We start from the raw sequence: 14,683 nt of genomic DNA, 5'->3' as shown, positions 1-14,683 counted from the left end.
TATTAGTTTATTAAGGAAACACATTTTAGTCGTTTCTAGTTATTTTTGTCATTCCTTTGTTTACTCAGATATGGCACAGGTTGTCATTTAAAGATTATTTTCATTAACTGATTTACTTCTGCATTCTGAAGATGTGGGAAACTCCAAAATAAGCATTATATGAGTTAATGGTCTAAGGATTTTTGTTACTTCATTCTGAATTACCTGTGACGCTGTGATTATTTTTACAGCATTGTCATGCCATAAATAGAAAATTATGGATTCAAACCAACAACTTAGTAATTGATAAATTTAGTCATAGCCCTATGGAATGCATTAAGTAACATTAATTCTTATGGAGAAATCAAAATATTTTTCAAAGACTAAAGGCAGCTTTTTGTAAGAAGCAAGATGTGTTAGTTTGGACCATGTAATAATACAAAAACTGAATTTGCTCTATTGCTTTTTAAATACTGTGGCTTGAGTTGTCTAATTTCATCTTGAATTGCTATTTAGATCTGCTGATTGCATCATTCTTCATACGTACAAACAGTAAATCTCTAGGGCAAAGCTGAATATTCTTCCTCTACCAACAGGTATAATAATGGTATATTTAAAAGAAGTCTCTCTAAGATACAGGGGCTGGAAAGAGATATGGTCTTGAGTGTGAAATTCAGCTACTTTGATGGGTAGGAAACTGAATGAAATACCTGACTGTAAACAATGGTTTGTAATTTGGGTTGCTGCATTATACTCTCCCTTTACAATAAATGTGAGCGTGTAAAATATGTTCGGGGGGGGAATCTACTTGACAAAAAAGAGCTTGCTGAACTTCTTACCTGACTGTGGGATTGTATTTTCTTCCAGCAAACAGGAAAAATAATTCAGACAAGGCCTAAATGTAAGAGAAGAAAAACAAAACCTGTTTAGTGATCTCTGCACCTAGCCATGTTGCTTAGTTTTTGAAGTGGGCATTAATGGAGAGAAAACGAAAAAGAAAAGATGAGTGAACCTTCAGATGCTGCACATGAAGGTCTAACCCTTTTCTCGCAGCACCAAGCCTGATGCTGAACAGTCAGAGCTGTTTCCAGGGATTACGCTGTGCATGCTTGTCTGCTTAGTAACAACCCATTTCCTCGGTCAAGAGACTCTTAACTAACTGACTGCTTTAGAAAGAGAACAGGTAAGCAAACATGAGAAGTATTTTTTTTCCTGAAGAAATAATATCATGCAGAGCTTGGGATAAGCACTTAACGTTACTGATCAGAAGAGCTCTCTTGTCAGATTTATTGCCTGGTTATTTTTCTAACACTTGCTTAAAGGTATGCTGATGAACTTCGAATAGCCATTCCAATAGGAAAGGTATTGATGATTAAATAATATGTAGATTTAAAAGGTAACGGCCATCAGGCACGTGGAGGGGGAGGAGATTGGTGCATCTCTTCGGTGCTCAGGTTTAAAATTACCAAGTAATGCAAGTCAGTGATGCTCTGACTTTGAATAACTGAAGGGCAATTGTTTTCTCTCTGTAGGATAAAGACAGCAATGTAACAACCAAAAACTAGATGGGATAATATTTAGGTAGCTGATCAAAAGGTAAAAGTTGGAATGTGTGTGCTTGCGTGAGAGTGTGTGTGTGTGTCTGCATGAATATGTGTGTGTGTAGCTTGTTAATGCAGTAACTGCATATGTCTTGACTTTGCTGTGTTATATCTGCTATATTAGCAGTTATATTTGGAGTGCTAATGCTGTTGCCATTGCTCCTTCTCTTATCTAAAAGGCCTGAAGGTCGTAATCATCTGACTTGTCCATTGTCCAGAAGCTTTGTTGATTGGGACCAGTAAGCTAATTTAGATGTTTATTTGTTTAAACTATATCTTGGTACCGCACTTGTCACATATGTTTTTGGATGAGGGCTTTTTTCCCTGTATCACATTTGTACAGTACAAGCTTTCAAAGATCTGCCCATTGGTGAAATACACCCTAACCTAATTTTGACACATAGCAATTCCAGCGACACCATTTCAGATACAGTTGTTAGGCAGAGACGAGTGCAAATTAGAGCATATTTCCACAGACTGCTTTTTAATTTGTCTTATTAAAATACAAGTCCCCACAAGGGCATTATGCAGTTCTATTCTGCATCACAGCTGTCAGCACCAATGAATCGTACTGTATTGCCGCCAGCTGTCAAGAAAAATAATCGTGCTAAAGGAAGTTTAAATAGTTTAAAAAAAGAAAATAGCTTAAAAAGGATGCAAACATTGGAACAACTGATAAAAACTGAATGTATAAAATAACATATTTTCTAGGTCTTTTCTGCAATAAAGTCTAGCAAATTTTCCTAGTTATTCTGATTTTCAGATACTGTGGCTGCTCGAATGTATAATAATGGTTTAGTAACACATTGTATTTTGACTTTATGTGTTTATAATGGCCACTTGATTTAATAAAAGAAGTTACCAGAAAGAGATTGTTTTGAGCAGAATAGCAGAGGGGAAGAAGTACAGAATTTTCCTCTGCTAAGATTTTTCCTCTGCATCTTTGCATTGTCCGCCCCATGGAAGTACATCAGCAAAAAGAAGTAAACATATGACATCAATTTGCATACAATTTTCATATGGTAACTTAAATATACTATGCACATTTATAATTTAATTTAAATATCTATTAATTGCTTATCTATCCTGTATTTCCTCTTAAGAGTGTTAGTCAGCACATGCTGAGGTCTCCTCATAATAACAAGCTTGTAAATAGGTCCCAGACTGGCCCAAAGACTGGCCCAAAGTCACTAAGCGAGCGCCATGAATAGTCACAGTATTTATTTATGATAATCAATCAGATTTTTTTTAAAAAAAGCACAGATGCATTAATATTACATAGCTTGATTAACCTAATGAATGTTTTGCTTTATGCAGTTAATAAGTTATTTTATATCAGAATGAAGCAGCTTGACATAAATTCTTCTTTGTCCTGGCATGGCTAGGGCAAACTGTTACAGAGATATGTTAAAAAGGTGCACTGTAACAGAACGTGTTGTATTGTTTCAGTCTTCCCAGATTCACACAGGAAAGAATGCTCAGCCTGAGAAATTTTTGTTCAAAAATAAGAAGGGAGAGCTTTATGCCACTCTGTGGTTGAGTGGAGAGTGGAGTTGAGTATTTGGATTTCTCCAGTCTAAGTTCAACATAACTATTATGCTCAGTTAAGATGCTGGACGTAGAACAGTAGAAACAGTACCAATTAAGTGAACTATAAGTCTGTCCTGTGTCCTGCCCAAGTACTAAATCCTGATGCAACTGAACAATTGCTGCTTTCCTTCTTACAGACTGGCTTATTCTTTTACTTAGAGCAGGGGTCCCCAGCCCCCAATTCGTGGACTGGGCCGTGGCATGCCAGAACCGGGTCATGCAAACAAGCAAAACTCATCCACAGGATCCAGGCAGTACATGAAACCACGCTCCTTCCGGTCCATGGAAAAACCTCTCTCCACGGAACCGGTTCCTGGTGGCCAAAAGGTTGGGGGCCTCTGACTTAGAGGATACTTTCAGCTAATGGACTGATGCCTCTTTAATGTAATGTAATTGCCCTTTGTAAAATAGGCAGTTGTATCTCCAATCTACTTTTGCTTGACAAGTGGGTGGCCATATAAATCAATCAATCAAAAGGGGGGGCGTGTCTTCAAAGCCTTATTTTCCCAGCTATTTCCTATCATGATGAACAAATTCTAGCTGTCTACCCAAGAATAAAATTGGAATGTAATAAGCAGGGTGCTTATTAAGCAGAGTGCTTGCTATTTGCTGTGTATCTTTGATCTGAAAGTGGGCTCTGCTATACAGTTCCTGCATGTCTGAAAGAAACCACATAGGGAAAGAACAGTGTATATAACCTGACTAGAAAAATGTTTGTGGTAGCCCAGGTTCAGGAAAGAGAAGAATGGGAGGTTTTATCTAGCAGTTCATTACTTACTTTTTATCTCTATCCTGAAATTTGTAGAACTATTTGTAGAATAATTGAAGTTATCCATCACTTTATTCTTAAGAAATTTATCCCAGGCTTTTAGATTTGTACTAAACTTTTTTAAATACAAAAGGATTGATTTAGTTGATGCTTTTTATTTTAAACAAATTTCTAAATCGTCATCACTGATGCTGTAAGAATAATACGAAGCAAAAGCAATGAAAAAGCCAATTAACTTGTACACAAAACTTATGGTAGTCAGAAAATAATTACAATTTGCTATTTTGCTTGCTATTTTTGTATAGTTTACAGAATCTTCCATAAGGTATTCCTGCTGCAATTTCACAATTTGGTGAAATCTGTGCTTAATCACTCAAAACAGCTATGAAACTAAAAAATAAGGCCATCCGATAAAGTTGTTTTAAATGCTCATTTTGACTAGAAAGAATAATATAAATTAGAATAAATAGATGATGTGCAAAAATGATATTGTCCATATTATGTGAGCAGGTCAGTAACACAACATAATTGCCCTCATATTTCCTTTTTTTTAAATTTACATTTGTTAAGTCATAAGGACATCCTATTAAAGTAATGCTACTATGAAAAACATTATAATATATTTTCAAAACGAAAATACATTTTGAAAAAGTAAGATACCACTATATTAGGAAATGTATTGATTTTAAATTTTAATACCTTGACAAAATGATTATACATTTCAGTTAACTGCTTCAACTTTATTTACTTCCATATGCTTCCATATACATTTCTGATAGAAATGAGATGCTATGTAAGAGCAAAATTTATCTATTGCTTATCATTTCTTTAATGGATAGTGTGATACACCTGAACTAGGTTTGCCTCTCTGCTCATTCATACATTCCAAGTGAACTAACTAAAGCTTTCTTTCCTACTTTCATCACTTATCCGTTTTTCTTACTGTTGTGAAAGAAATATTCCCATGTGACTTTCCCTGAACTTTCTCTAGAAGAGCATGGAACAAATATGATGGTAGCAGTGCATATTTGAAAGAAAGACATTTAAAAGCAAGTTCATGTTATGCATAATTCAGCTATTATTGTGCAGATGTCATTTTCTTTAAGAGCAAGAGATGCAGCAACTTAGAAGAATATGCAGAAAAGCCCCCGCCCCCATCAATACTGAGTAATTGGAAACATTAAAATACTTAGCGCCATTGACACAAATATAATTAATCATAAGAATAGTAAATAAGTTACTAATTGAACGATTTATAGAGCATTTAATAAGAAAATATAAATGATATTAACATCTGAAACTATAGTCTCTGATAATTCTATACTTAAAAAAAAGTGACATCAAGTTAGAGTCTTAGAGACCTCATAGATTTTGAGAATAGAATACAAGAGATAGACCAAATTTTACAGTATTCTCTTTCCAAATGAAACCAGAAAAACTGTTTGGAGCTATCATTAACCAACCTACTCTGCCTCAATATTTGGTATCATTATCTTCAATATAGTATTGATTTAACAAGAAAAATTGAGATTTTTGTATCCCAAGGGAACTTGAAATAACAAAGATAACCGTTCTTTTGCATATCTACCCTGCTTTAATATCGCACAGTAGAAGTTCATAATATAAAATGCATTAAAACATTTTACAAACTTCTGTAGTTGAAGCATTTTAGTATGACCATAAAGATCATACAAAATGTCTGGCCAGTCTCATTACTTTGGAAAGGATAAACACTAGCTCCACTTCCTCAGAATAGCAGCATTTGTGCATAGTAAGTGTTTCAGTGCAAAAAGGAAATAAGACAATTCTAGCTGTTTCTGGATAGTCAACAGACTCTTGGAGAAATCATTAGTGGATCTGTTTTTCCCCAGCTGAAACCTGATTTGTGAGAAAACACAACAGAATTTAAAGGGACACAAGCAACCAAATTACTGGTTAATTAATTGTTAAATGATTAAGATTATTATAACGTATGTAACACATGGATTGTATTCCTCTTCTTTTTTACTTTATAATCAGGATTTTGAAAACTGTCAATATGAGATGACCATTTTCTTAAAAAAACCTCTAGGCCATTTTTTTAGAAGAACACAGCCAATTCTTATGTAAGAAATTATTTTATACTGAGCCAGAAAATTAGTTCACGTAGTTTAATAATGTACATTAATTGACAATAGCCTTCCAATATTTTATGTATATCTTAACTGTACTATCAGGAATCATACAAATTATATCCCCAACCATCCTCTTTAATCATCTGTTGGGTTGTGTCACAAAATGTTCATCCTTAATGTCAGTCCATAATATTGTTGAATGTTTTTTGGCTTAGCATGATGAGTAAAATTTAACCATTCTGGTGTAGTGTCATATACGAACTAGGCCACCATGATTTGTTCAACAAAATCTTGGTTTGATTTTATACATCAATACAGTTATACAGTAATATATTCAACAAACAATCAGGGTCTGTATAGCCAGGTGTATATACCTTTATACTGTGTACGTAATTCTTCGGACATACTGAATTCTTAGGTATATATGTGATCATTTAAGATTTTAAGACAAAAATGTAAAATGTGTCCAAATGTGTTTTCTGCATTGTGTTGATGCTTTTCACCCTTCTCTTTACGTAGGTAGCATCAATTTTGTACATAACTTCTACATTACTGTACCAAGGAATGTAGTATCATAGAAGATTTCTTTTATAGGAATTGTTGCCACAAAAAAGCCAGACATGGCAAGGGTAAGTATGTATATCATTGTTTAATAAATTGGTATGTCTTGTATAGATTAAGTAACTTTAGAGTTTTCATACTTTAAGAATGGTACAAGTTTGGATAAATAGTCCATGTCTTGTTGATTGTTAGGGTTCTAAAAATTTTTTTTGATAAATGAATCTGATTTATTAAATTCAAAAAATAATTTGTCAGGATTATTAGTGTAGTTATTTTTAATTAAGTGTTTTTGACAGTATGTTCTTTTATTTTGAAAATTTAACATACTGTTGAACTGAATAATCTAGATAATCAGTAACTGTAGACCATGTCTTGCTTCTCCTTTAGTGGAATAAGTAGTCTACTCTTTTCAGTTTAACAAACTTGAAAACGTAATATTTCCATTTCATAATCGGGATATGACTGAGAGTCTCTATTCTTCATTGAAACAATCTACTATTTATTTATTTATTTATTTATTTATTTTTCGCATTTATATGTTCTATCTACAGAATAGTTTTCTAATTCTGAGCATAGGTTGAATTCCATCAATGTTTTTATTGTTATTATTGTTCCATTGCTACTTTGAAGCAAAAAGAGGAGATACTCAGGGCATAAATTGCTGTTGATCATAGTTGTGGTTTGAAAGAAGCAGCCATGCTTAAAAAGAAATGGTTAGTCTTGTTCAACCTTGAATTCCTTAATAAAATATGTTTCACAAGTCTCACATGTTATACAGGATGGGATTTCATTATTATCAGAGCTATATAATGTAAAAGTTTTCAAGTTTTTATGCTGCATCCAGTGTTAAAATGTGTGTTTACTTCCATTAACCAAATTGTCATAATTGTTTAGAATCGGAGCAAATTGTATTTGATCTCTATATATACACAGATTTTCAATGATTTGTAATGACTTGAAAAAAGTATAATGTATAGAAGTATTGAATAGCAAGGAAAAACTATACTAGCCTTGGTCTTTTCCCAAAAGACAATTCTTACTCTCCATTGTCTCACTTCTGATAAAACTTACAGTACGAACCTCAGAGCTGGCAAAGCACAAACAGGATCTCAGAGCCCCAAGAGAGATGTTACTTCAGCAACAGTCTGGCTCAAGCTGAGAGTGCAGAGAAAAGCTTTCGTGAGCTTTCAGTCAGTCTAATTCAGGCAAATTCTCAGAGGGACTTCCTCTTCTAAGTAATTACACAAAGGAAGCCTAGGTAACAAGGAACTGGACGCTCTGTTGAAGACACCAAAGGGGCAGTTCTGGAAAATTTAGATATCCAGGCTGAGGCCATAATGGTTACAGCGCCTCAGGGTTTCATGGTAGCTATGATGAAGAATTCCAGCCTTTAATAGCTCAAATGTTATAGCTGGTCACATATTAGATTTGGTTTTCTTTATTAGGCAGTACTGTAGTATGATCTGGAGATGAAGTATTTTATATATATTATTTGTCATGGCTACACTACTTTTTGCTGAAATTTAGATTTATAGTCAACCATAGTTGTGCAGGATCTACAAGTGTAGGATCTACAAACTCCGAAGAGTTCCATGAGACTATGGACATTTTTCTGATTAGTATGGGTGTGTGTGCCTCTGTTGAAAAATTATTACTTGTTTGCCAAAACAAATCAAGGGAAACCTGAAAAAAAGGAACATGGGCTTTAGGAAAAGACTTTTGAAGACACATTCAGTTATGATCTGCCAACTTGAAAATAACATTTCCAAGAACTCAAGGATTTATCATTCTAAAAGCATAGTTATTAGTTAGGGAGAACAAGATCATGAGAATCTGCTACTTTTCATTTTAAAAAAAATTGCAGCAGGTGATTTACTATCGTGTTTGATTGGATACATTTATATTTTGCTTTGTGGCTATGCTTGAATTCTGATAAACACTTGTTAGAAAAATGGAACAAGAGTTTAAGACTAAAATGATATCCTTATCTGTTACTTCCCATATATTTGAGGTGCAAAGAAACACATAGGGTGATGAAATAGTTTAAATGTCTCATCCATATAAAGATTTCCTAATTTATTGTAAGCTTCCTGTACCTGAACTCTCAGACTCTTTATCCATTCACTGATATATGAATTAAATATGGTTAGAGATCAAGAAGCACGGGTCATGTGCTTGTTTCTCCATTTCTTTTGTCAAATGTACGGTGTATGGTGCAGAATGCTAAATGTTGCCATTAAAACAAAGGATGGAAAATGGATTTTATTAAACTTCAACACCCAGCAACTCTGATTAGCATAGCTGATGATGAAGGATGCTGGGAACTCATACAGTCATAATAAGAGAGCTAGAAATCCCATACTTCTGTTTTAAATAGCTTGGAAATGTGATATGTCAAAGAATATATGCTATTTACTTCTGCCACTAGATAAGGTGCTCAAGCTTTACATTCTCTATTGGAAACATGTCACTGGGTGTCTCTTAAAATTTCTCAATTTAGTTGGGTGGTCTCTGAAAAAGGACTTTCTTTGATTTGATGATCAGGGAAGTTTGCAACCCACATATTATCAGAATGAATGGTCTGCGGAATTTAACATCTTCTTTTTGTGAATTCACCATCCCCTGATTTTCTCTCTCTCTCTCTTTTACATAGTGTTTAGGAGATGGAAATCTCTTTGTCCATTAGGACTATTTTCTCTCTAGTGAGTTATATTATCTCATAGTCAACTATCACTATAATGATATAAATCCTGCTTTAAATTATTAATTTCAAAGGCTGGATAATGCTATAAGACGCCAGTAAAGAGGTGTCCTGTGCCTTCATAGTTATATGTGCTTCAGACAACTGCTGACCTATTAGACACTAAATGCCACTTTTAAAAAGAATAACTTCCAAATATACATTATACTGAGACAATGACTCTGTCAGCTAATGGGAATCATCCCAATGTAATTATATTTTTCTCCTGTTTGAATCTGTTACAGAACTGCTCTGGTTGCAAAGAAAAGAGACCTGCACACAGTTTGTGTACTAACTGCAACAAGTGGCTTTGTAGCTTATGTACAGAAGAACACAGTCATAGCAAAGAAGCTGGAGGAGAACATTTTTTGCCAGTCTCCTTGAAAGGATGTTCAGGTAGAAATGGAACCTGCTCATGTTTTTTTCCCATTCTTATGCTGAACAATATATCTGTAATTCACTTATAGGACCTGTGTGTGTATAGAAACGGTGCCTTAGCTAATGTGATACAGTTCTCAACAGAATTCAGTGAGCTCCCAGCCACTCCCACAGAAAAACCTCTCACCATGGAACCAGTCCCTGGTGCCCAAAAGGTTAGGGGCTGCTGGTCTAGAACTTCTATATCCTTCCTGAAGATTGCTGAAAAGGCCAATCAGCAAAGAGAAACTGAAAAAGGTCCTGAAGTGCTGTGGACTCACCTAAACGCATATTTTTCCTCTAATTTTTTTTCCCTAGTTCCTTCCGGAGAAAGGATATAGTGTATTTTGAAGGCACTGTACACATTCTGCTCTTTTTTCCCAACAAGATTTTTAATTTTAAATTGAAATAGTGGAACATAATAAATTTATGATATTTTCATGTGAAGGATTTAGATGATTTACATATGAGCGTGAAATTTGATGGATATAAAAAGACATGACTCCTGACAACTTGAGATTAATTGTGTTAACTTTTGGAATTTACTATATAAGACAGTTTAGTAATCATACATTTATACCAATCTTTCTCTAAAATCAACTTTATCATGTTATTATATCTGCATTTTCTTTCCTAGAATTTTTCTTCTTGAAAATGCAGGGTCCCCTTTTTTAAGTTCAACTGACTGCTGGCCCATGAGCTGTGACAGGAATTGACCAGTTTGTCATCCAAGCCTGATATTGTAGGCAATTGCAACTGTTCTTATTTTATAGCAATGTTTTCTTTTTCAGGAGTTGAAGGGGAAGCCAATGAATGTCCGTTGTTTTGTCCAATTCACAGCCAAGAGAGACTTAAGCTGTTTTGTGAGACTTGTGACGTCCTTACCTGTCGCTGCTGCCTCCTGACGGAGCACAAGGATCACAGGTAGAAAATCAAAATTGCCATGTTGACTCACCCAAAGGTGGCTTGGTCCAATAAGAGACACTTTTTAAGACTTAGGCAGAAAAGGGAATTGTAGCAGATGTAACTTTTCAAGCAAGCTATACCTGCTGGAATTCCTCCCTCCTTTCAGTTTTTCAACAGCCATGTGCCTGCTCCTATTTCTGGCCACCCCAAGGAAGCTTTTCTTTCCCACTATAAATCAGTGCTGTAAGGCCAGTGGGAATGCATTTGAGGCCCTGCTCATTTGTAAGCAGGACTAGAGTCAAAATACACTTTATTTGTATACACTGTTTAATTCCTTTGGAATTGGAAGGGAGAATAGAAATGAATCTTAAAAGGATTGAGTTTAAGAGGAGGGATTGGCAAGCTGTTGGGGAAACTGTCTGATTGGCCTTTTGAACCCAGGTAAAACTTCCAAGACTTTTCTTTTTTCTTTAGATTCAGGCATCTTCAAGAAGCATTGCAAAATCAGAGGGTTATCCTGGAAAACATAACCTGCAAAGTAGAAGAGAAAAAAAATGTAATGCAAGTCTCAGCTAAACATATTGAAGACAGGTAACTGAGGAGACCCCTCTTTAAAGAAGATGAATTCTGTAATGGTTTTTTCATTGACAAATTGATTTGTAATCCTAAAAGTTAATTCCTGGAATTACCTAGAGAATGATTTGGTGCCTCTGCCTCTGTAACTCTGTAAATTCTCAATTCATGCAAATTCATAGCATCTTTCACTGTGGATTGACCTCATATAGTCATGCTGTTGTTTAAAGCACCATAGCTGTGGTGCACTAATAATTCTCAGCTATGAGAGAATCCTCATATCAACCTTGAACATTCCACATTTTTAAGGTTTCCTCTTTAATCTGATTTCTTTAGTGACATTTTTCTATGTTTACAGAGGTGTAACTTTGGTATGGACTTTGACTTACTGGGCAGTAAGTAACCTAGTACAGGTTAGGACACTGTCAGTATATATAGCCTATATGGTGGCATCATTTAAATAACCTGTTTATTTAGTTTCTGAAATATTTATGAAGGTTAAAATAGATTTTTTATATTCATAAATATTCATAAAAAGTATGAAGCCATGTTCTATGGTTATAAAGTTATATTGTGTGATGTCACTCCAGAGAAAAAAGAGGTGGAACTTTAGGTTGGTTTTCTTCAAGATGTGAAAATAGATACCAAAATACCCTTAAAATAAAATTGAAACACTTATGTGTGACAAGTAAATATTGAATGTTATACAATTAATAGTTGTTCAAAAGTCCTAGTAAATAAAATTTTAAAATATAGCGCTTAATATTGGCAAAACTATTCTCCATTTTTGAGGGAAAAAATGAGAAACCTTTTAAGAATACCATTTAAATTGCTATTTGTGTACAAATGCTAAAAAGTAAATATTAGGTGGATCAATGCATCCTGCAACTTGAAAGATTCAGGCCCTAAATCCATATACAAATTCATTCTGCACACGTTATCTGCATAGATAACCCAGATAATCATATTTTTAACCTCCATAAATATGATTTCTTCCAAACATATTGAAATATGATTATAGTTATTAAAATTGTTACTCTTTCTCTACAGATTGTTTGAAGCAAAACACTTGCAACGGAAAATAGAAAATCAGATCAAAATGGCCAAAATGGTCCTGATCAGTGAAATAAATAAGCGGACAAATGTTCTTCTTGAACAGTTGGAGGTAAATAGGATGATTCTTGAAGCTAAGAAGATAAGGAGGCAGGAGATGCCAATTTACTGCAGCACTGATTGGTTGATAAACTCACTAGTTATAGCCATGTTTCCCTGAGAATAAGATTGAGTCTTATTTTCTTTTGGGCCCCAAAATAAGCACTATTTTTTGGAGGGTGTCTTATTTTTTTCATGTAAGGGAGGCCCTCTTCTTCTGCTTGCTTGCAGGAGGATGGAGCTGCCCCATGTAAACCACACCAGCTTACCTCAGGGCCCCGCAGCCAGGCCACCCATGCTCCAACATGTGCCTCATCTCTCAGCAGTGGCTTCACCAGCCCCGTCCAGTAGGACCCTGTGTGTGGCCACTGGCCCACTTCTGCTTGCTCACAGCCACAACGGAGCAGGAGGCAGAATGGCATGCCAGTGTCACAGCCATGAAGCAAGATGGGGGTGGGTGGAGCTGCCCCATGCATCACTTACTGGCTTACCTTAGGGCCCTGAAGCCAGGCTATCCATTCCCCGACATCTGCCTCGCCTAGTGGCTGTGCCACAAAGACACACCACTTGGCTTCCTGCTCCATTGAGGCCGCAAGCAAACAGAAGAAGTGGGCAGGAGGTCATATGGGCTCCTGCTGCACATGGGTGTTGGTGATGCCGTTGTGAGGCAGATGTTGGGGCATGGATGGTCTGGCTGCAGTGGCCCTGAGGTAAGCCAGTGCAGGGCGCATGAGGCAGTTCCATCACCAACCCGCCTTGCCTTGTGACTGCGGCACTGCAAACAGCCAGATGGAATGGGTGGGTGGCCAGTTGCTCAGGCTCTTAAGTAGGGCTTATTTTGGGAGTAGGGCTTATATTAGTCGCACATGTAAAACATGCTAGGGCTTATTTTCTGGATAGATCTTATTTCCAGGGAAACAGGGTAATTGTGAGAATGACCTTGAGAGATTTGGGGGGGAAGGGGAGATAAATGCTGCCTAGGGAATATTTAGATAAGAGAGGACATAGACAACTGATGCATAATGGGTAAAGAAAGAAACTCAGAAAATCACTGTAACATCTTGAACTGTAAAAAAAGACTCTGGCAAATTTCAACTATCAGGCTTGCAAGATTCTGTTAATGTAGCCTTACAGTAAAGTAGAATTAGTTTATCTAGTTATGTTTTCTGTCTGATCTACCTTGGAAAGTTCACACTGGTTGAGGGAACATAAAAGGATATTTATATTCTGTAAGTAAGTCATGCAATTCCCTGGGCAATTACGGAGTTTTGAAGAGAGAAATGTCAATGTCAACCTAGATCTGCAGGAACTTAGTACTGAAGGCAGTTTCTGTTCTAAAGAAAAAAGAACAAATGAAAACTAACTTCTCCCACTCTTTATTGGTTAAAGCGTTCATTGGTTAAAGATTTTTTTAATTAGAAAGGAATTAGCCAGTGTGCTAAAACCAAAACTTCAGCCTCTATTGATAATTTTATTTACAAGAAATGCTCCAGGTCCCATCTAAGTCTTACAGATCACCTTTAAAAATAAAAACAAAAAAATGGCTGTTCTATTGGGTGCTTGCTCATTTACACAGAAAAAGAGACAAAACTAAGTTATGGTAATAAAATTCTTGAGATGATAGAGAGCTACAAAACCAGTTTATTTTTCTGGGAATTTATACTTTGAGAGTAGTCCTGCTTACTGGGCCATGCCTAAATATTATGTGAACAAATCACTCTTCTGTGGCAGCTATTTTCTGAGAGTGCCAAGCATAGACTTGAACCATTTTATTTGTGCCTATTGAATTCGCAAAGGTTCTTTACTCCCAATCTAATTTGCAGATTTTTATATCTCATTTTGAATATAGATGTCATTTATTACAAAGCAAACTATATTTTAAAACGACTATTTGCCTCTTTGTTTCTGATTGTTGACAGCGGATCACCAGTGAAAGGAAGCAAAAAATGGAACAACAGCTTCAGGGAATCATGATGTTAAACAGGCAGTTTGAACACGTGCAAAACTTTCTTAGCTGGGCAGTATGCAGTAAAAGCACCGTTCCATTCCTCTTCAGTAAAGAACTGGTAAGGGTAAATGCTCATCCCAAGATACTTTAGATTGGCTTCTTGTCTAAAGTGTAGTTTGACCTTTTAAATGAACAGAGGGTTTGCTTACTGAGAATTACTCAGATGGATTTTTCTTGAATGATCAGTGAAAAATTATGAAGAGCAAAATAAAATAGACAAATGAGAAGAAGGTAGTACTATTAGGTCAAAGTGCCTTGTTCCTGTGAATAAAA

The 14,683-nt window shown here is 35.6% G+C and overlaps 1 protein-coding gene across 1 annotated transcript in view; it reads left to right on the top strand.

The window, feature by feature from the left end:
- The first annotated feature begins 1,581 nt into the window (after positions 1–1,581).
- Positions 1,582–14,683, top strand: part of TRIM66 (tripartite motif containing 66) — a 61,045-nt gene continuing 47,943 nt past the window's right edge. The window contains exons 1-8 of the mRNA XM_058159364.1: positions 1,582–1,819; positions 3,330–3,497; positions 6,573–6,682; positions 9,600–9,750; positions 10,563–10,695; positions 11,152–11,268; positions 12,301–12,415; positions 14,322–14,468. Coding sequence (XP_058015347.1) covers positions 6,674–6,682; positions 9,600–9,750; positions 10,563–10,695; positions 11,152–11,268; positions 12,301–12,415; positions 14,322–14,468 — 672 coding nt within the window. The 5' untranslated portion in view covers positions 1,582–1,819; positions 3,330–3,497; positions 6,573–6,673. The remainder of the gene's footprint in view (positions 1,820–3,329; positions 3,498–6,572; positions 6,683–9,599; positions 9,751–10,562; positions 10,696–11,151; positions 11,269–12,300; positions 12,416–14,321; positions 14,469–14,683) is intronic.

Source organism: Ahaetulla prasina, chromosome 1 (genome assembly GCF_028640845.1).
Source record: "Ahaetulla prasina isolate Xishuangbanna chromosome 1, ASM2864084v1, whole genome shotgun sequence".
NCBI classification, from domain to species: Eukaryota; Metazoa; Chordata; class Lepidosauria; order Squamata; family Colubridae; genus Ahaetulla; species Ahaetulla prasina.
The sequence above is the reverse complement of the archived record's forward strand: the minus strand, read 5'-3'. Positions and strand labels throughout refer to the sequence as shown.